This window comes from Sus scrofa, chromosome 6 (assembly GCF_054392235.1).
Source record: "Sus scrofa isolate SSC_HxYL_T2T_F1_AM1 chromosome 6, Sscrofa_HxYL_maternal_Yorkshire_Landrace_v2.0, whole genome shotgun sequence".
Classification (NCBI taxonomy): domain Eukaryota; kingdom Metazoa; phylum Chordata; class Mammalia; order Artiodactyla; family Suidae; genus Sus; species Sus scrofa.
In genome coordinates, this window is record NC_139388.1 from 125,522,245 (window position 1) to 125,545,371 (window position 23,127).

General features: G+C 43.0%; 1 protein-coding gene across 18 annotated transcripts in view; it reads left to right on the forward strand.

Moving 5' to 3' along the window:
• Positions 1-4,872, forward strand: part of KIAA1328 — a 365,741-nt gene extending 360,869 nt beyond the window's left edge. For all 18 annotated transcript variants that reach the window (XM_021096288.2, XM_084964498.1, XM_084964500.1 and 15 more), the window contains one exon: positions 4,496-4,872. In XM_021096288.2, the coding sequence (XP_020951947.2) occupies positions 4,496-4,712 (217 nt within the window). In that variant the 3' untranslated portion in view covers positions 4,713-4,872. The remainder of the gene's footprint in view (positions 1-4,495) is intronic.
• The last annotated feature ends 18,255 nt before the right edge of the window (positions 4,873-23,127 follow it).

Sequence of the window (23,127 nt, forward strand, 5' to 3'; positions counted from 1 at the left end):
TCACAAAAGTACTGTTAAAACATTTATCAAACAAAATTAGCTATGAGGTGTCACTGAAATCTGAGCCCCTGCCTGCCACAGATTTTCTGCTTCTGCCAGGGAGTAATCTATGATTGAATGTGGCTTCAAGAGAAATGGAATTTTTATGATAACAGCAGAAGCATGAAGATAAGCATTTGTACTTTAGGGTAGATTAAATTGTTGGTGAAACAACAGCCCAGTTGAACAGGAGTATGGGCATATTCACAATGAGTTACAACTAATCATACTACACCTGTAAAATAAAATGTAGTTGGAAACAGCAACTGTTTTCTTCTTTTACTTTTCCTTTAGTAACACATCTTATTTATCATGATGAAAAGATTAAAGATACAAGTCGAGGAGCTGGATTAAAAACCCCTTGGCTCTGCCACTAAGTTGCTGTGTGACTCCCAACAGTTCACTTATACCTCTCTGGGCCTCTGTTTCTTCATTCGTAAAATAAGGGAATTATTCCAAATTATGTCTGATACCCAGTCCTCAGTAGGTGGTCATTACTGATGTTTGCCAATATCCAGTTCTTCTCTCTTCTGTACCATGACTGGTTCTGGCCAGTCAGATGTAAGGAGAAATGTTATGTCACAGCCATGCTGTAGAAAACCTTTGGGTGGTTCTTAAGTCTCTCTTTCCTGCCAAGGCAGTAGAGAAGCTTACATGTTCCAGGTGATGTAAGACAGAGGAGCCACTGTGTGCCTAGACCTACTTTGAGCACATAGCATAAGTGTGAAATATATTTGAGTTATGTTAAGACATTGGAGTTTTGAGGTTAATTTGTTATTTCTGCATAACCTAAGTTATCCTAATACAGCAGATATAACTCAGACATAACTTTTTTGGTGGGTCACTCTGTCCATATTATAAAGAGTTTTTAACATATCATGTGTGGATAAAAGTACTATGAAGAAATTTGAAGCCCACAACTTTTTTCCAAATAATTAAATACGTTGGTACATATTAAATCAGTCTTTAAGCACAAACTCTTAGCATTACTCTGAATTTCAGTTTGCGTCTCTGAATTGGTTGACTTCTGATGTAATTTCTGATCCCCAATTATTTTGGTTTTGCCTTTTAATAGGGCAGCTGGTTTGATTTCTTGATTTAGAGTATCTCTCTTGCTTTGTATAGAATAATTATTTTTTCTCTTTACAGCTACACCTGCAGCATATGGAAGTTCCCAGGTTAAGGGGTCAAATGGGAACCATAGCCGAGGCCTATGCCACAGCCACAGCAATACTGGATCCAAGGTGCATTTGCAACCTACACTGCAGCTTGCATAACTCCAGATCCTTAACCCATTGAGCTAGGCCAGGGATCAAACCTGCATTCTCACAGAAACAATATCAGGTCCTAAACCTGCTGAGCCACAACGGGAACTCTAAAATTTTTAAATTGTGTAGAAAAATATAGACTTTCCATTGTTTCTGATTTTTTAAAAAATTTAGTGGTCTATATAAAGAGATAAATATTACCACAAGATTGCCATGTGTCTCCAAGGAAAGTTCAAACAGAACCTGTTCCTTGAGTGTGAAGTTGCTCTGTCTTGCTTACAAACAGACTACCTTGGAAGTAGTTACCCAGCTGACTTACACCCTAGATAAAAATATTTTGGTTGAACATTGAAACCATTGTTTTGAATGACAAAGACAATTGTATTGAGGCATTGGCTTGATGCTGTGAGAATGAGAGCTGTAAAAAATTTTCTGCTAAAAAAGATTTAAATTTATAGGTTTTCATGCCATAGAAAAAACTGTGACATTTCCATGAGTAAGATGGTAGTCTGATCTTGCCTGGATCTTAAGGTTAGAGCCAGCTGCATAACTTAGAAGATCAGTGCAAAATGAAAATCCTTTGTTCAAAAATTAGGTTTAAAAAATGCATCCAGGAAGTTCCCTTCATGGCTCCAGTGGTTAACCAACCTGACTAGGATCCATGAGGATGTGGGTTCAAACTCTGGCCTCCCTCAGTGGGTTAAGGATCCAGCATTGCCATGAGCTCTGCGATGCAGGTCGCAGATGTGGCTTGGATCCCACGTTGCTGTGGCTGTGGTGTAGACCGGCAGCTGTGGCTCTGACTTGACCCCTAGCCTGGGAACCTCCAAATGCCTCCATACGCCTGGGTGTGACTCTAAAGAGGAAAAAAAAAAAAAAAAAGCATCCAGTTAAAGGTATAAAATACAAAGCATTTTCCTTTAAGAAGAAATTTGCAAAACAGCGGGTGATACATGAGTAGTATCATAAGCCTGCAGGTAGCCAGAAATTATATTTTGATATCATAATTTTATGTAATATGATTAATAATACTTTATTAATGTGACAACTTGGTTGATCATAAGATTTTTCTGGTCATGTTTCTTCAAATGCATTGATTAGATCATCAAAGTTTATACTTTTAGCAACTTTATTTTAAGTGATATAATTAAAAGCAGATTAGTTGCTCTTGGCAAATGAAGATCACACATAAATTTTGGTAATCTTTAATTTTGAGAAATATCTTTCTGCTGATGCAACTGATACTGGAACTGTTAGGAATATTTTATAGGCTATGATAACATTTGGATAGATTTCTGATAAATTATCTTAAAATATAAATTTTAGTATATCTAGAGCTGATGATTCTTATGGAACAATTTTTCATAAAAAGATTTAACTCTTCATACACATTAGTTTCATGTATGCATATAAATTTAAATTTGTATAATGCCATTTTAATGTTTTCTTTGGCATGTCATAACTCGTAGAGGTCATGCAAGAAACCAAAAGTCACTTAATATTTTGTAGATAATTCAAAATGCCTCTTATGCTTTATGTTACTGTATCTTCAGTTACGAAGAAAAATTAACTTAAAGTTATATTCCTAATTAATTGGTTCATGTGAAGCTGCATATGAAAACAATATTCTTTTCCAACAAATGCAGTAATCTTTACTTTGAATTTCTATTTCTCAGCCTATGGATATTTGCTTTGCAATGTTGCAGCAGTTTTAAAACCAGAGACTCTAAACTCTTTGAAAAATTCTAACATCTCTTTGATACGCTTTATTACAATATCAATGCTTTTATTTTTCAATAATGTATTCATGTTTTGTGCCTAAACACTAGCAGTTCTTATCCCAGTGCTCGGGCCAGAGAGCTAATATTTTTGCCTTGGGGATGAGCTCTGGGAAGATGGGCAAGCCAGCCTCCCACCACTGGCATTACCACTGCTGCTTCTGCCACCATCAGGGACCCTGTACCGCCCCATACTGCTTCTGGCACAAATGTGCACACCACACAGGCAAACTGCCTGTGCCCATTGTCCACTGTGCCTGTGGGCAGAGCCCACACATACATGCCCAGCATGTCTCCTCTACTCACACACACGTTCCCTTGTCCCATCAGACTTTATTTCTAATGGGCAAGGTCAAAGATAAGATCAATAAGAATTTCAAGACAGTAACAGTAGAGCACCGAACCAAGTGCAGCCACAGAGGTCACACATGCCCTGCTTGAGGCTTCACGTTCTATCCATTACTTGACCCCTTGTATAAAAGAATATGAAGGGAGATACTTTTATGGTTTTGGCTTTCAATCCTGGAAATGTATACAATGGGGAATGGATGAGAGAATCATTGACCATAACTAATTTCTCTGCCTCTAAACTGCTCCAAGCTTACACTTTTTTGATAAAAATGTTAGACACCAAGGCATCCTTCTTTAGAGGGATCTCTTTAATTTCAGATGAATGTTATTTTTTTCCAGGGTTTAGAGAAAGTGGGAGCAGCGTAGCAGGAAGGAACTAGCATGTATTGAGTACTTTATACCAAATCATTAATTTAATCCTAGCAGGAGTTCTCTTGGTCCCCCACACAAGGCAGACTGAACTGGGAGACTAAATAGCTTTCCCAAGATCACACAGCTTACAAATGGTAGAGCAGAGATTTCAATCAAGTCTGTGTGGCTGCAAAGACTTTGAGAGGCAGCTTTAGTATCCTGGGTAAGAGTGCTGGAAGCCCTAGCTTCAAATCCTGACTCTGTCCTATAATGGTTTCTTGTTAGAGGTGTTACTTTCCCGAGCCTTGGTTTCCTCATGCATATAAAGGTGATCAGAGCACTAGAGTACCTACCTCACAGGGTTGTGGGAGGGTTAAATGAAGGTGAAATACAGGTGAAGCATTGAAAACACTGCCTGACCCTTTTAGTAAGCCTGCAATAAATATTACTACTAATATTGTTACAGTTGTGATTACTTTGCCCACTCCTCTCTCTCTTCACAGGTTAGAAACGAATGTTAATAGTCAGCAGAAGAGATGAGCTTAGAGACAGACAGAGGGACCCCTCTGGTGTTTACTTTTCCTAAAATTCCCCTAGAAGGCCCTCTTGCATATGCTGTGATCTGTGATCTGCTTCTTGCTGTGGGCTTTTTGGATTTTTATGTTCTACTGATCTGATCATTCTCTGTCTGGGTTGCGTGTGTTACAGGTATGAGACCTCTCTGTTGGATCTGGTTCAATCTCTGAGTCCAAAGACTGCTCCCAAACTTCCACTGCGCTCCTCCGGAGAAGGTGGCTCATGGAATCACAGCACTTGCCGACTCAGTCCTCCGAAATCTACCTGGAACAAGCCCAGGGCAGGCAGGACCCCTGAAGACCTGGAGGAAAATCAAATTTTAGAAGATATATTTTTCATCTTACACTGAAGCACATACTGCAGAATTTCCGTCCGAAATGAGTGATGTCTTTATATACTGATCTAGGATTTAAAATTATTCGACTTTAATGTAATTGTGTCTCTCCTTTCACAGGGGCCTATCTCACTAGCCTCCTGTGTTGCATCAAATATAGAAATCATTCTAACAACCCAGGTGTGTTTGATCAGACCAATCAGTAGAGAACACATTAAGAGTGGCTGGGAGTAGTAGCTTTTCTATACCAGAGGTTAGAAAGTTAACATAGGACACTTTCTGCATGGCAGAGGCCACTGCATACTCAGCCTTATTTCAAAAGTGTTTCTTTCTCAGTATATTGCTGGGAAAGTTTGGCTCTCTTTTGTGCACAAGGAAAGCCTTTCCACTGAAAAATCCCTCTAATTTAAACACAGCCCCTTTGTAACATAGGGAATTTCAGAAAGATAAACTCTTTTACCTCTCCACCCTGTGCTCTTACCACCTACTCCCTTCTAAGTATGAGTCATTTAATTCTGAAGTTGGAATTGATGTGGAGTTCCCGTTGTGGCTCAGTGGTTCACAAATCTGACTAGGAACCATGAAGTTGTGGGTTCAATCCCTGGCCTTGCTCAGTGGGTTAAGGATCCCGTGTTGCCGTGAGCTGTGGTGTAGGTCGCAGACGTGGCTCGGATCCTGCGTTTCTGTGGTTCTGGTGTAGGCCGGTGGCTACAGCTCCAATTAGACCCCTAGCCTGGGAACCTCCATGTGCCATGGGAGCAGCCCAAGAAATGGTAAAAAGACCAAAAAAAAAAAAGTGAAGTTGGAATTGAGGCCCCTACTATTGCAAGCAACACTGAAGGCCAGTATCACAAGCTATAATCATCAGCCTGGGCAGCTGTCCATCCTGTAATTGGAAGAGCTTAATGAGCTAGAGGGAGGGACCCACCCAACCCTTGGAAACTATCACTAAAATTACACAGGAGGAGTTCCCATTGTGGCTCAGTGAGGATAGTCTCCGTGAGGATGCAGGTTTGATCCCTGGCCTCATTCACTGGGTTAAGGATATGGCGTTGCCACAAACTATGGTGGCATATGTCACAGATGTGGCTCAGAGGCTGTGTTGCTGTGGCTGTGGTGGAGGCCAGCAGCTGCAGCTCTGATTTGACCCCCTAGCCTGGGAACTTTCATTTGCCACACTTGTAGCCACAAAAATTTTTTAAAAATTACACAAGGGCCTGCTGCCCTAGTAGAGGCGCGAGCCTGAAATGCCTTTCCTACCATCTGCCATTTCCCAGGATAACTAGGAGCAATCTCTCAGTATTTCTCCTTGATTCAGATGTCCCTTGTGAACTTCCCACAGTTATGTCTTGGGGAGACACCACCAGAGGGGGAATAGCATTGGCTGCAGCAGGCTGGCAGGCTTTCCCTGAGCCTCCCTCACTCTGTGAGGAGCCAAGGCCCTGGGTTGACCCAGCCTTGCATGTGCTCTGCCCAAGGCCACTGTCCCCAAAGAACCATCTCTACTTGTCAGGTGATGTTCCGCCACCCCAAGCAGAGTCTCCCCGCTCTCCCCCCAGGCCTCACAGAAAGAAAGCACACTTGAAACCTCGTACTCTCTCTGTCCTCCTATTCAGCAGAGCTCTTGTGATGGGTCCTTCAGCTTACAGTGGGCTCTAGTGGCCTCTCTACCTGATGGGCAATATGAGGAGCCTAGTAGGGCCAGTGAGTGTAAAACTTTCCAGTCACTGGAAGTGAGGGGAAGCTGTGTATTACTGATGACTTGACTTGATGTGGAGGGTATTGCTTTTTTCTCACTCCCTTTCACCAACCCCTGACTTGAACTAAGACCGAGACTGTCAGTCATTACTGGTAGCCAGGGTCAGACCATGCAGGACAGCTTGCATTTAGGGGGACTATATGGCTTCCCTGAAGTCTTTATCAAAACTAGATTATTAAAAAAAAAAAAAAACTAGATTATTTCAGCCTACAGAAGCCTTCTGGGGCAGCTTCCTTGTCTGGAGAGACCCAAATCTCATTGTCTCTTCAGACCGAGGCCTTGTCACCTCCACCTAACCTCCTCCACTTGGGCATTTTTGTTCTTTAGGGATGAGAATAATAGCCTACCAATATCATATTCTTAATCCGAGGTCAGTTTAAGGTGAGGATGAACCAGTTGTAGTCATTTAGTTGCAAAACTGAAAATCATTGCAGATTACAATTTCCTTAAAAGTTCACCCCTGTAAGAGGTGAACTGAATTAGTTTCATCCCATTCAAGAAGCCTCTGGAAAATAGAGCTCTCTTTGATGGGGCAAATATGGGTAAAAACAAACTAAGAGCCCTTGGCTATTTTCTCAGTTTAAGTTAGATTTCCAGAACTAACTTTTCCTTACCCCTTGTCGTGACCACCTTAAGTATACCCACAGCCCTTTGATTCTCCATAACCATGCTCCATTCTGGACGCCAATGTCCTTACTGCTCTCCAAAGTAGAAGGATGCCAGAAGGACCAAGAAAAGGATTTTGATTTCTTCAGTAAGTCCGTTTGCCTTTATAAGAATCATAGACAAGGAGTTCCCATCGTGGCGCAGTGGTTAACGAATCCGACTAGGAACCATGAGATTGCGGGTTCGATCCCTGCCCTTGCTCAGTGGGTTAACGATCCGGTGTTGCCGTGAGCTGTGGTGTAGGTCGCAGATGCGGCTTGGATCTCGCGTTGCTGTGGCTCTGGCGTAGGTCGGTGGCTATGGCTCCGATTAGACCCCTAGCCTGGGAATCTCCATATGCCACGGGAGCGGCCCAAGAAATGGCAAAAAGACAAAAACAAACAAACAAACAAACAAACAAAAAAAGCAAAAAACAAAAAAAAGAATCATAGACAAGATCTAAACTAAAGGTTTCCATGGGCGAGGGGAGGGTCATATGCCACAGAATGGAGTTTAACTGCTTCTTTGCCTCTCCTCTTGAGCAGTTTGGTTGAGCAAAGATGGATCTTCAGTAGAGCATCTGTCAACCTATTTTTCACATGCCACATTACCGTACCAGTTGCCTTTCTCTCTCCTGTAGGCATTTCCTGAGTATCAGCGCAATAGGATATGAATTTGTGTCTAGTCTAACATCTTCATTAGACTCCCATTGTGGCTCAGCAGTAACAACCCTAAGAACCATGAGGACCTGGTTTCAGTCCCTGCTGTTACTCAGTGGGTTAAGGATCCGGTGTCGCTGTGAGCAGTGGTATATGTCACAAACACAGCTCCAGCCTGCCATTGCTGTGGCTGTGGTGTAGGCCGGTTCAACCCCTAGCCTGGGAACCTCCATGTGCCACAGGTGCAGCCCTAAAAAGAAAAAGAAAAAAAAAAACAAAAACCAGTATGGATTAACATTTTAATGTCTCACTTTGAGATCTATCTATACATATATATGAAAAGGTTGTTGTAGAGCCTCGAGTCTTTCTCAGCATCTGGAGGCTTAACCTAATTGCAGGCTGACCTACCAAGGGAGAGGGTGTGGCCCACAGCAGTCTGCCTTTCCTCCCTTTTAAGTGACTGGCTGGGATGCCATTTCCCCAAAGCAAGACTGGAAATAGATGGGGGGAGGGGGTTGCTGCTGTTGGTGTTACAGTCGCCTATCCTACTTCCCACCATGAGAGAAAAACCAATCAATGTTTGCAAAATGGGAAAGGACAAATGCCCATGGAAGGCCCCAGATTTAGAAAACCAAAGCCAATCAAAGAGAAGCTTTTGCTGACAGTCACACTGCAGGAGGCACACTTGTGTTTATTACAAACCTGACCTCCATGGTGGGGACTTGTCTGGAGCACCCCAAACTTCATGGGGAGGGAAGCTCTCCTCCTTCAGAGCCACTCCATTGACTTGGCGCTGCTTCCAGTACCATTAATTCATAGGAGAGATTTGCTGGTCAGAGACCTGCAGGTGGGGGTGGGGGGACAGGTCTAAAGGAGCAGAACTGGATAAAGTCTACCATTATTAGGGAGATGGAGACCATGGCAGACTCTTCCCAGCTCACACTTTATCCCCACCTCAGTGTGGGTTATTCTTAATGTGGACAGATGCTCATATACATATGAGGTTTTATGATAATAAGTTAGCTCTGCGGCTATTTTCCCCGTGTGGTTTCAATATTGAATTGTTCCTTGAATATCTCTCTGGCTCTTGAAAGCAGGAGCAGAGCCTCAGGTTATCAATGTTATTTCCCTTAGTACTTGTTAAAATAACAGGAGCTCATGGTCAATTGAAGGAGAAGAGATGGTTTGCCACATCCTGCAGGTTTTCCTGGCTGACTCCAGCTCACTCCCATCACATGAACACCAAGCCATCTCTGGGCTGTGTGGTCACTAGAATGGAAGTTCATTCTATGCACACCTCTGAGACCCTGTCCTGTGCCTATCCCCTAACTGCTCAGCAAAGAAATACCTCAGCACTTTGACAGAGGAAAAATTGTCCTGCCTGGTTGGCTTTAGGGGCTGGGAGAATGTAGGCCAGGGCTTGAATGCCCAGTTCTGAGATCACACCTACAGATTCAGGCAAGACAGTCAGAGACTGTCTCCTGCCCCTGCTCCCCCAGCCAGCCCAGCACCTCCCCTTGAACAAGCAGACTTTGCAGCCGCCCCTCAGAGGCACAGGTGATGAAAACAAAGTCATCACTCAGCTGGCTCCCAAACTGAAAATGAACTAAGTAATGTTTGCCCTGATTGTAATAAGATAATCTTATGTCTAGGAAAGCTAGAGATGGGTGGGGTGAGGGTGAAACCCTGGTCCTTAGAGGAAGAATAACCTGGCAGTTAGAGGGCCAGTTTCATGAATTGGTAACCAGTTAGCCACTTCCTCAGGGTTGCTGTTCAGGGTGGGTTTTTCCCAAGCCCCTAAGATTCCATTGTTCCCTTCAGAAGTGGAACCTTCCACCCTCTCAGGCTTCTGCTTCATAGCTCTTCTCCTTCCTGCCCACCTCCACCACACACACACCCAGAACTGAGTACGTAGAAAATGCTCCAGGCCCTTTCTACCTCCACTCTTCCTCCCCGCCATAATCCCATCACATCCCAGGGTCACAAAATTCTATGGCTGGACTGGAACTTCAAGCCCATATAATCCATCACTTGCATTTTACCGATGAAAGTTCGGAGAAAAGTGAGCTTTCAAATCCTGTCAGTGGCAGGTCTTGCTGCCAAGCTTGTACCCTCCCCACTGCAGTACCTCACTGCTTTATCTATGATTCCAAGATGAACATTTTTAAGAATCTCAACTAGGACTGAACATTCCACCACCATCTCTTAGAAGTGAACTCTCTAAGAAACCTCTTGGACCATGGTGGGAAAAAATGCAGCATGTCCATTCCTCAGGGGGCTTTTAGGTGGGAAACCCTCAAAGAGTGAGTGTCACCATCTGGACCCTCTTTCTGTCTGTAGTGGTGGAGGGCATGAGAAAACTACCTAAGGAAGCATCCCTGGGAAAAAGATAACTCTCTCCAGGTGGCATAATGGATGTCATTGTCCTCTCTGAAGAACAAATGCTGTTACAGCCCTAGTTAAGACTTATTCTGAAAAGACAGAGGCCAAAATGAGGGTGAGGTCCGCCTTCCCTTGGGTGAAGGAGGGGTAGGTACACTAGAAGAACTAGTAGGGATGACCTATATTGTATTGTGCCATTGGGGCAACCAACTACTTTGTCCATGACCTGCTAAAACTCAAAGCTTATCTTCATCAGCACTCTTGGCCAGTTGATGGCTCCCCACTGGGCCCACTGTTGTGTTAGATGTTGACCCCACTGAGGAAGAGGCTAACAGCACAAGCTATGGAACTGAGTAGACCTTCCTAGCTGTATAATCTTATGCAATGTATTAACTACACTAAACCTAAGTTTCCTAATCTGTAAATTGGGGATGATAATGCATACCTCATAGAACGGTTGTGAGGATGAAATGCAATGAGATTGTGAGCATGTGAAGGGCCTGGGAATAATATCTGACACGTAAAAAGTGTTCGGCTAATGGTAGTTATCATTATTATCGTTTATTTTTCAGTGGGCTTATAGCCTAGATAGAAGACAAAGCCTCATACTTTAAAACTTTTTAACAATAAAAATCCATCACAGAAGTTCCCATCCTGGCTTAACGGAAATGAATCTGACTAGTATCCATGAGGACTAAAGTTCCATCCCTGGCATTGCTTAGTGGGTTAAGGATCCAGCATTGCCGTGAGGTATGGTGTAGGTTGCAGATGCGGCCTAGATCCAGCGTTGCTGTGGCTGTGGTGTAGGCTTGCAGCTATAGCTCCCATTTAACCCCTAGCCTGGGAACCTCAATATGCCAAGGATTCGGCCCTAAAAAGACAAAACAAAACAAAACAAAACAAAACAAAAAAGCCATCACAGTATTTTGAGTGACTGGTAGGATGATGTAAACACTGTGGTTTCAGATAGCAAATTGCTGGGCTGTATATGGGAGGAGGAGGAGAAAAAGGAGGAGAGATTTGGCCTAGGCTTTGGAAAAGTGTCTAAGATGGATGGAGAGAGGGAAGGAACTTTGGGGTGGGAAAGTGTAAAGCTGAGTGTTCATGGGCAAGAAAGCTCAAGATGTGATTTGAAAGAATGGTGAGGGGGTCACAGTTAATAGGTAGGGAAGAAGGCATGGACATAAGTTGAGAGAAATATGTTGAGCCCAAATGGTGAAGAATATTAAATGTCAGGCACGGGAGTTCCATCCTTGAAGCAACAAAAAGACATAACCTTTTTAGAATTACTCGCAATAATGTCAGGCTCTATCAGAGGGGATGAGACAAGGAAGAGAAGGAAACATCAATTTGAATGCCTGCTAACTAGTGAGCAAGGTCTGCAGATACCCTATTTCACTTAATCCATACAGCAACCCTAAAATGTAGGGGGTGGTATTCCCAAGTTATAGATAAGGAAACTGATCTTGGAGAGGTTAGGTGTCCCCAAATGGTGGAGCTAATCATTGACCTGGGAGACAGGAGCTGTTTGTTCTACAGCAGTACTCTTTCTGCTGAACTTTAGGCAGGGACACCAATTGTTAGCAAGCGCTTGCCACAGGTCAGGTGAGATATTGAGAGACTGAACCTCCTTCCATAGGACTGGATAGAAGGGTGTAGAGTTGATGTGCTTCTAATACCTCCTCCCAAGTCTGAACCTTGTAAAGACCCAACCAAGGAGAGTAAGGGATTGCACATCAGACAACGTAGGATCCACATCACAATGCCAGGGAGTGAGTTGCAGAGAAAAACCTCAAATGCAGCATTTAGATCAACCTCACTCAGTTGAGATGCGCACCAAAGAAGTCAGACTGCCGCTGGCTGAAAGGATAAATAACAGAGCATTGAGGAGAGAGGGATGAGCAAGGGACGGGGAGAGAAGTCAGAAATTGCTGAAGTGGGGCTCTCTTCATGGAAACACTAGTGAGAAGGTGCTGAACCCCAGTAATGGCAGTGGCCATATCGAAGGAGAAGATTGTAAAGGAAAGTAAGACGTGTCCATGAGCAGTCACACCCTGCTGGTGGGAATGTAAAATGTGCAGCCACCTTGGAAAACAGCCTGGCAACTCCTCAAAGAGTTAAACATCAAGTTATCATATAGCCGGCAATTTCACTCTTGTATATACTCTTGAGAAGTAATAACCTATGACCACACCATAATTTTTGCATGGATATTCATAGCAGCATTATTCATGATAACCAAGAAGTAGAAACAGCTTCAATGTCTATCAGCTGATTAATGGATGAACAAAATGTGGGATATTGATACCTTGGAATATTTGGCAATAAAAAGGAATGAAGTACATCCCACAGCACGAATGAACTTTGAAAGCATTATGCTAAGTGAAAGAAGCCAGTCACAAAAGACCCAATTTTGGAATGACTTCATTTATATGAAATGTCCAGGCAGACAAATCTACAGGGACAGAAAGTCTACAGATGGTTGCCTAAGGCATCAGAGGGAGTGGGGATAATGGAGAATGACTGCCACAGGGTATGGAGTTTCTCTTGGGGTGAAGAAATGTTCTAAAAATTAACTGTGGTGATGTTTGCATAACTGTGGCTATACTAAAGACAGTGAAACCGTACCCTTTAAATTGGTACATTGGGAGTACCCATCGTGGCTCAATGGTAATGAACCTGACTGGTATCCATGAGGACTCAGCCATCCCTGGCCTCGCTCAGTAGGTTAAGGATCCAGCATTGCTGTGAGCTGTGGTGTAAATCGCAGACACAGCTCAGATCTGGCATTGCTGTGACTGTGGTGTAGGCTGGCAGCTATAGCTCTGATTCAACCCCTAGCCTGGGAACTTCCATATGCCATGGGTGTGGCCCCCCCAAAAAAATGATACATTGAATGGCATGTGAATTAGATCTCATAAATCTATTGCAAAAGAAGAAGAATCCATGGGCACTGGCCAAGGAGTGCTGGAAAGTCAAGATCGAACACCTGACCACTCTGGCTGTACAGTGGGCTTGGGTGAAAGCAGTTTGTGGGATGTTGGGGAGAGTGAGTCCAGGACTGCTCATCCTAGCACTCTCCATCTGAAAGGAAGCCAAGACCAGAGTGGTGGACAGAAGAGGAGGTTCTGGCCAGCTACAGGACACTTTTCCAAGTTAGAGGGGGCTCCTCTTGATTCCCAGCCTAGTCCCCACAGGGACCATAATCTGTGAGCAATTTTCATTATTTCAGAAAGACTAATAGAAACCTGGCCCCTGCATGGAAAAAGGCTGCCCAGGCCAATTGTAATATCACTTTATGTTGAACTGGAAGACACTACATCAAGTTGAGGTTATTGTGGTGGGGGCGGGAGGGGAGGTCATTGATGACTTGTTGGTATATCAATATGCACAACACATTAATCTATGCCTAATAGAAATGGGCAGAAAGGAGTTCCCATCATGGCACAGCTGAAACAAATCTGACTAGGAACCATGAGGTTGCAGCTTTGATCCCTGGCCTTGCTCAGTGGGTTAAGGATCCGGCATTGACACGAACCGCGACGTAGGTTGCAGACGTGGCTCAGATTTGGTGTTGCTGTGGCTGTGGCTGTGGCATAGCAGCTGTAGCTCCAATTATATCCCTAGCCTGAGAACCTCCATAAGCCATGGGTGCAGCCCTAAAAAGCAAAAAAAAAAAAAAGACGTATAAATCTATGCATTTCAGGAAACAGATTTTTTTCCAATGTGGGGTACATGGGGGTATTGTCAAAGGAGCTCCTTGGAGGTGCAAAAATTGGGGACTACTGTTAACAAAGCAAAGAATAAAGCCATGGATGATGGGAAGAACTTGAGATGGGGTACAAAAATGACATCATTGCAGAATGATGACATGGGAGTGACAGAGTGAGCTAGGAAAAAAGGGATGGAAACCCAGACCCTGTACCAGGAAGGGAGGGGTACAGAACATGGGCTATGTAGGGCAGAGGCCACTGGGTGCCAGGAAAACATCAAAAACACACCAAGAACTTCCTGTGCACCAGACCCTGGCCTGAGCCCTGTATGTCTCATTCAATCCTTATGAGATGGGACCTCTTCATACTTTAAAAAGAATTTATTTTATTATATGGATTTTTCTTGTAAGCTACCTCAAGTCCTTTATGGAATGAGGCTAGGCATACAACTGTGTACACATAAAATTTGAGGGTGATATCTTTGGCAGCAATAATGAAAATGAGGCTTAACAGGACTTAACCAAGATGATCAACTGGAAAGGAATGGAATTCAGACTCAGAAACTGGTGGGGAGGGAAGGAGGGTCATTTTTCACTTCTTCTGCTCTCCTTCCCCCGGTCTCCCAGTAGAGATAAGTCCTCCTACTTCTCAACTTGCCCACTCATATCTTTAAGTGGAGCTAATAACACAACCTACCTCACAGGGTTATTGTGAAGGTTAAATGAACTAATGCATGGAGACTGCTCAGCAGAGACTAAGTCAGCACTTAGTAAGGGTTACCTGTCATGATTGTTCTCCAGAAGGTTACCAGAGTCACCATCATGTCACACCCAGGCTTAACGTGTTAGTTTCCCATTGCCCTTAAGAGAGAACTAGAACTTCTGAGCATAATGCACAAGGCTCTTGGTGCTTTGGTCCACTGCAGTCTGGAGACCTCAGCCCCCTTCCCCCATTCTCTCTTTCTTTTGGTTTCTGTGCTCCAACCACTGTGAATGTCCCCTAGTTCCTGAAGGCACCTGACCAGCCTGTGATCTCTTAGCCCTTGGTATGTCCTTCATCACAACACTCACTGTGCTAGGTTGTCTCTGTATCTGATTCCTCCCTTAGACTCTAGGTCCCATGATGGCCAGAATAAGATGGCAGCAGACTCATTCATCACTGACTCCCCAGAACTTAGCATGGTTCCTGGAGCATTGCAGGCTCTCAGTCAATATTCATCAGATAGATGGATGGGTAAGGTGCATGGGAGGGAGAGGGGTGAAATTACACAGAGCTGTGTTTCCATAACTCCAGGATGCTCACAACTCTCTCACGAGGGAGAAAGGGCCATGCTGAGAGGACTGAGGGATAGAAGGGCTTGGGACACCTCCACGGCTTCCCACACTGACTAGCATCTTCTTCCTGAAATAGATCTGAGGTTTGTTAATACCCTGGTTAAAATCCAAAGGACTCCCCAATGATGACGGAGCACACCCCTGAGATGAATGTCCCAGGCTCTCAGCACCTGCCCCACCACTCCTTCCTCCTCCCACCTTCCCTCCCTCCTTCTCTCTGCTCCCCTTGCCGCTCACAGCCTTTAGTCACTTCCCGAAAACACACTGCTCTTTCCTGCCAGAGTGACTTTCCCAAGCCCTTCCCTTTGAGATGAATTTTTCCAGACGCAGCTCCATGGTTGATGCTACCATGTTTTCCTGACCTTCCCAGGCATTGATATCACTTCTTCTCTTGGCTCCAACAATATCCTGTAGAGCCTTCTGTTATAGCCCACCTCAAATTGTGCTATGTTGTTGTGTGTACTGTTCATTATCCTATTAGAATAAATGTCAATATCACATATATTGACCTTGGAATCAACCCAGCCTTCTCGCCTCTGAGCAGTATACATTTAAGCAAGTTACTGATAACTTCTAAGCCGCAGATATAATAATATAAAATTATTTGTAAGACTGGAGATGATATCCCTACCTTACAAGTGTGATGCCTGGCAGAAACTAGCCCAGAGGAAGGCCAGAATGACGAGCCATGAAAATATGGCAGGCAGGCTGGAGCCAATGGTGGCTCTGAGAGTGAGTCTTTGGAAGAGGAGGAAGCAAAGGCCCAGGAGTAAAGAGCAGTGTTGGGGTTTGTAAGAAGTCAAAGAGGTGGTTGACCAGAAGGCCAGTTGAGATCTCGGCAGAGCATGGGTGCTGGCCTTTCCTGCCCCCTCCACCACCATCCAGAGTTAGCAGCTTTGGCTGGCACTGCACTGGCACTACCACATGGCCCACAGCCTGCCAGCTGCCAGGATGCCCAAGGCCCACTGTCCTTCACCTCTTCACCTGTTTGTCTGTGGTGTTCCCTCTCTTTGTCTTTCTCTTCCCTATACTTGGGCCACTTTAAGTTCTATGATGAGCTTGCCTAGTGCCGAGATGAGGGGCCAGAGGAAGCAAGAGAAGGCTGGCTCTCCTGCCTCTTGCAAGATGAAGTTCAGCCCCAGTCTGCGGGGTTCTCCTCCCAGTGGGAAGTGATTTAAGCTTGTTGGATTTATATAACACAGAGGAATGGTAAACTGTGTAAATTTGCTATGTTTTCCAGAGACAGTTATTTATGGAGGGGCATTTTTAACTCAAGTGCAGAAGTGTTAAATCATTATAATAAATTCATGCTATTCAGACTTTCTTACATTGTAATAAATTTTTTCTAAGCATGAATGAGGAGATCCATGATTCCTCTAATATACCATTATGTATTTCTTCTCAAAATGACACAGCTTACTATATCAACTTGGAGAATAATAGAAGATTTACTGTGTTGGAGAAAAAGGAAAGTTGAGGAGCAATGAGTCTGAGAAGGGACTTGGGAGCATCCCAAACAGATCCTCTGCCCACCTGTCTGCTTGCTTCTTACCTGATGGGAAGGGAAGCAGATGTAACCAGAGTAGGGGAGGGCCTGCCTAGGGCCCCTCCCTGAAATCTTCCAGCTGAGCCCTTTGGGTTTTTTTTCTTTTGGCTGCCCTGCTGCATACGGAGTTCTGGTCCAAGGATCAGATCTGATCTATGCTGCAGCTGGAGAAACACGGGATCCTTTAACCCACTGTGCCCATATAGGGATTGAACCTGCATCCTGGTGCCACAGAGAAACTGCTGATCCCACTGCAACATAGCAGGAACTCCTTCCACATGAACCTTTGAACAGAGAAATGCGGCCAAGGACTCCAGCGGCCTTCTGTCCTGTCCAGGGGCAGGTGTTGGAGTACAGCTCTATCAGAAATGAAAACACCGGTAGCGCCTCCAGGAAGGCAGTGTAGGACTGTGTGCTTGGCTCCACAGCCCCAAAGATTAGGGCCTTTTGTCCACCCTCTCCCTCAAATTTGATGAGGGCCTGCGAGCAGGATAGGGGAAATTATACCAACAAGGAGGAAAGAGTGCTGCAGTGGGTAGCAGTGACCAGGGACAAGGATGCTGTAAGGACTGACAATCTGTGGCAAGGAATGGGGGTATAACCTTACACCTGTTTACCCAAGGAAAATAAATCCTATGATTACATGTCTAATTTATGGTCAAGAGGGGATTAAGACGGCGGAATAGAAGGACTGGAGCTCAACTTCTCTTCTAAAAACAACAAAATTCACAACTAAAGACTGAGCATTCTTCACTCGAATGGACCGGAAACCTTAAAAAACATATCCTACTCCAGAAGAAAAAGAGGAGGACACATCAAGAGGTAGGAGGGGCGATTTCACGATATAAACAACCCCATACCTCCCAGTGGGAAGCTCCACAGACTTAAAACTAACTGGTTCACAGAGACTCACTTACAGGAGTGAGAGTTCTGAGCCCCACATCAAACTCTTACATGTGGGGATCTGGCATGGGGAGAAAGAGCCCCTGGAGCATCTGGCATTGAAGGCCAGTGGGGCTTATGCACAGGAGCTCCATGAAACTGGGTGAAACAGAAACCCCATTTTTAAAAGGCGCACACAGACTTTCACGTGCAGTGGGTCCCAGGGCAAAGCAAATTCTCCATGGAAATCTGGGTCAAATCTGACTGCAGTTCCTGGAGGACATCAAGGGAAAACAGGGGTGAATATGGCTTGTTGTGAGGGAAGGACATTGAAAGCAAAGCTCTCAGGAATATTCAGCAGCTGACTTTTTCTGGAGGTGGCCATTTTGGGAAAATCTGGCCCCACCCATCAGTCAGTGCTGAGAAACCCCAGGGCAAACAACAATCCAGGTGGGATCACAGCCACATCCCTCAGTAAACAGGCTACCTAAAGACCTCTCAGGCACACAGCTGCCTCTAATCCCATCCAGAGAATGAGCCCCACCCACGAGAGGGATTAGAATCGGCTCCACCTACCAGGAGGCAGGCATCAGCCCCTCCCATCAGGAAGCCTACCAGCAAGCCCCCGACACCGACATCAGCCACTGGGGGGTAGACACCAGAAGTAAGAGAGGCTACAGCTCTATTATCTGTAAAAAGGTCACCACACCAAAAACCTATAAAAATGGAAAGACAGAGAACTATAACTCAGATGAGGGAGAAAGGAGAAACCCCAGAAAATCAGAGAAGCAAGGAGGAGATTCTCAGCCTCCAGGAAAAAGACTTTAGACTGTTGATGTGGAAGATGATGCAAGACATTGGAAATAAACTGGAGGCAAAGATGGATAACTTACAGGAAACACTGATCAAAGAGATACAAGATATAAAACTTAAACAAGAAGAGATGCAAAATACAATAACTGAAATAAAAAATTCACTAGAAGCAGCTAACAGCAGAATGCAGGAGGCAGAAGAACAAATAGTGAGGTGGAGGACAGATTAGTTGAAATTACGGATGTGGAACAGAAGAGAGAAAAAAGACTGAAAAGAAATGAATAGAGTCTCAGGGAACTCTGGGACAATGTTAAACACACCAACATCCGTATTATAGGGGTGCCAGAAGGAGAAGAAAGGGAGAAGCAAACAGAAAAAAATGTTCCAAGAGATAGTAGCCGAAAATTTCCCTAACACAGGGAAGGAATAACTCACTCAAATCCAGGAAGCACAACGAGTACCATATAAAATAAACCCAAGGAGGAACACTGCAAGACACACATTAATCACACTGTACAAAATTAAAGACAAAGAGAAAATCTTGAAAGCAGCCAGGGAAAAGAAACAAATAACATACAAGGGAACCTCAATAAGGTTATTGGCAGATTTTTCAGCAGAAACTCTGCAGGCCAGAAGGGAGTGGCATGATATACCTAATGTGATGAAAGGAAAAAACCTCCAACCAAGATTACTCTACCCAGCAAGGCTCTCATTCAGACTTGAAGGAGAAATCAAAACCTTCACAGATAAGCAAAAGTTGAGAGAATTCAGCAACCCTAAACCAGCCATACAACAAATACTAAAGGAACTTCTATAGGCAGAAAAGGAGAGAAGAAGGAAAGGAAAAATAGCAGCAAAAACAAATCCAAAGTAATTAATAAAATGGCCATAAGAACATACATATCAATAATTACCTTAAATGTGAATGGACTAAACGCCCCAGCCAAAAGACATAGACTGGCTGAATGGATACAAAAACAAGACCCATATATATGCTGTCTTCAAGAGACCCATTTCACTTCTAGGAACACATACAAATTGAAAGTGAGAGGATGGAAGAAAATATTTCATGCAAACAGGGATCAAAAGAAAGCTGGAGTAGCAATACTCATATCAGACAAAATAGACTTTAAAATGAAGAATATTTTAAGGAACAAAGAAGGACATTACATAATGATCAAAGGATCAATCCAAGAAGATGATACAATTTTAAATATCTATGCACCCAACACAGGTTCACCACCATATATAAGGCAACTGCTAACAACCTTAAAAGGAGAAATCGACAATAATACAATCATGGTGGGGGATTTAACACCCCACTTACAGCAATGGACAGATCAACCAGACAGAAAATCAATAAGGAAACACAGGCCCTGAATGATGCATTAAACCAGATGGACTTAATAGATATTTATAGGACATTCCATCCAAAAACAACAGAATACACATTCTTTTCAAGTGCACATGGAACATTCTCCAAGATTGATCACATCCTGGGCTGCAAATCCAACCTCCGTAACTTTAAGAAAATTGAAATCATATCAAGCATCTTTTCTGACCACTGCTATATGACTGGAAATCAACAACAAAAAAACTAAAAAAACACAAACACGTGGTGGCTAAACAACAGGCTACTAAACCAATGGATCCATGAAGAAATCAAAGAGGAAATAAAAAAATACCTAGAAGCAAAAGACAATGAAGATACGTCACTCCAAAACCTATGGGATGCCACAAAAGAGGAAAGTTTATAGCAATACAAGCCCACCTCAGGAAACAAGAAAAAGCTCAAATAAACAAGCTAACTTTACATCTAAAGCAGCTCGAGAGAGAAGAACAGACAAGACCTAAAGTTAGTAGAAGGAAAGAAATCATAAAGATCAGAGCAGAAATCAATGAAATAGAAACAAAGAAAACCATAGAAAAGATCAATGAAACGAAAAGCTAGTTCTTTGAAAAGATCAACAAAATTGATAAACCCCTAGCCAGACTTATCAAGCAAAAAAGAGAGAGGACTCAAATCAATAAAATTAGAAATGAAAAAGGAGAAGTAACAACGGACATCACAGAAATACAAAGGATCATAAGAGACTACTATATGCAACTATATGCCAATAAAATGGAAAACCTAGAAGAAATGGACAAATTCTTAGAAAAGTAAAATCTTCCAAGACTAAACCAAGATGAAATAGAAAAGATGAATGGACACATCACAAGAACTGAAATTGAAACTGTGATTAAAAAACTTCCAACAAACAAAAGTCCAGGACCAGATGGCTTCACAGGTGAATTCTGTCAAACATTTAGAGAAGAGCTAACACCTATCCTTCTGAAACTATTTCAAAAAAATTGTGGAGGAAGGGATACTCCCAAACTCATTCTATGAGGCCACCATCACCCTGATACCAACACCAGAAAAAGATACCACACACACAAAAAGAAAACTACAGGCCAATTTCACTGATGAACATCAACGCAAAAATTCTCAACAAAATACTAGCAAACTGCATCCAACAATACATTAAAAGGATTATACATCATGATCAAGTGGGATTTATCCCAGGGATGCAAGGGTTCTTCAATATCTGCAAATCCATCAGTGTGATACACCACAGTAACTGAAGAATAAAAACCATATGATCCTCTCAATAGACACAGAAAAAGCCTTTGACGAAATCCAACACCCATTTCTGATAAAAACCCTTCAGAAAGTGGGCATAATGGGAACCTACCAAAACATGATAAAGGCCATATATGACAAACCCATAGCAAACATCATTCTCAATGGTGAAAAGCTGAAAGAATTCCCCCCTGAGATCAGGAACAAGACAAGGATGTGCGCTCTCGCCACTACTCTTCAACATAGTTTTGGAAGTCCTAGCCACAGCAATCAGAGACATAAAAGAAATAAAAGGAATCCAAATTGGAAAGGAAGAAGTAAAACTATCACTATTTGCAGATGGCATGATTCTATACCTAGAGAATCCTAAGGACTTTACCAGAAAACTGTTAGAGCTCATCCATGAATTTAGCAAAGTCGCAGGATACAAAATTAATACACAGAAATCAATGGCATTTCTATACACTAACAATGAAAGAGCAGAAAAAGAAATTAGGAAAGCAATCCCATTTACCATCACATCCAAAAGAATAAAATACCTAGGAGTAAACCTACCTACAGAGACAAAAGACCTGTACTCTGAAAACTATAAGACACTGATGAAAGAAATCAAAGATGACACAGATAGAAAGATATACCATGCTCGTGGATTGGAAGAGTTAATATTATCAAAATGACTATACTACCTAAGGCAATCTACAGATTCAATGCAATCCCTATCAAATTACCAAGGACATTTTTCACAGAACTCGAACAAAATATTTTAAAGTTTCTTTGGAAGCACAAAAGGACCAGAATAGCCAAAGACATCCTGAAAAAGAAAAATGGAGCTGGAGGAATCAAGCTCCCAGACTTCAGACGATACTACAAAGCAACAATCATCAAAACCGCATGGCACTGGCACAAAGACAGAAATATATATCAGTGGAACAGGACAGAAAGCCCAGAATTCAACCCATGTACCTACAGCCAACTAATCTATGACAAAGGAGGCAAGGATATACAATGGAGAAAGGACAGCTTGTTCAATAAGTGGTGCTGGGAAAACTGGACATCCACATGGAAAAGAATGAAATTAGAACATTTCCCAACACCATACACAAAAATAAACTGCAAATGGATTAAAGACCTAGATATAAGACCAGACACTATCAAACTCTTAGAGGAAAACATAGGCCAAACACTCTCTGACATAAACAACAGCAACATCTTCTCAGATCCACCTCTTAGAGTATTGACAATGAAAACAAAAATAAACAAATGGGACCTAATCAAACTCAAAAGTTTCTGCACAGCAAAGGAAACCCTAAACAAAACAAAAAGACAACCCACAGAATGGGAGAAAATCTTTGCAAGTGAATCAACTGACAAGGGATTAATCTCCAAAATTTATAAACACCACCTACAGCTGCATACCAAAAAAAAAAAAAACAACCCCATCAAAAAATGGGAAGATCTAAACAGACACTTCTCCAAAGAAGACATATAGATGGCCGAGAAACACATGAAAAAATGTTCCACATCACTCATTATTACAGAAATGAAAATCAAAACCACTCTAGGTACCACCTTAAACCAGCCAGAATGGCCATCATCCAAAAGTCTACAAACAATAAGTGCTGGAGAGGGTGTGGAGAAAAAGGAACCCTAGTACACTGTTCATGGGATTGTAAATTCGTGCAACCACTGTGGAAAGCAGTATGGAGATTCCTCAGAAAACTAAACATAGAACTACCATTTGATCCAGCAATCCCACTCCTGGGCATCTATCCAGAGAAAACCATGACTCGCAAAGACACATGTACTCCAATGTTCATTGCAGCACTCTTTGCAATAGCCAAGACATGGAAACAACCTAAATGTCCATAGACAGAAGAGTGGATCCAGAAGATGTGGTACATATACGCAATGGAATATTACTCAGCCATTAAAATGAATGAAATACTAGCATTCTTAGCAACATGGATGGACCTAGAAACTGTCATGCTAAGTGAAGTCAGTCATACAATGAGACACCAACATCAAATGCTTTCACTGCTATGTGGAATCTGAAAAAAGGACAGACTGAACTTCT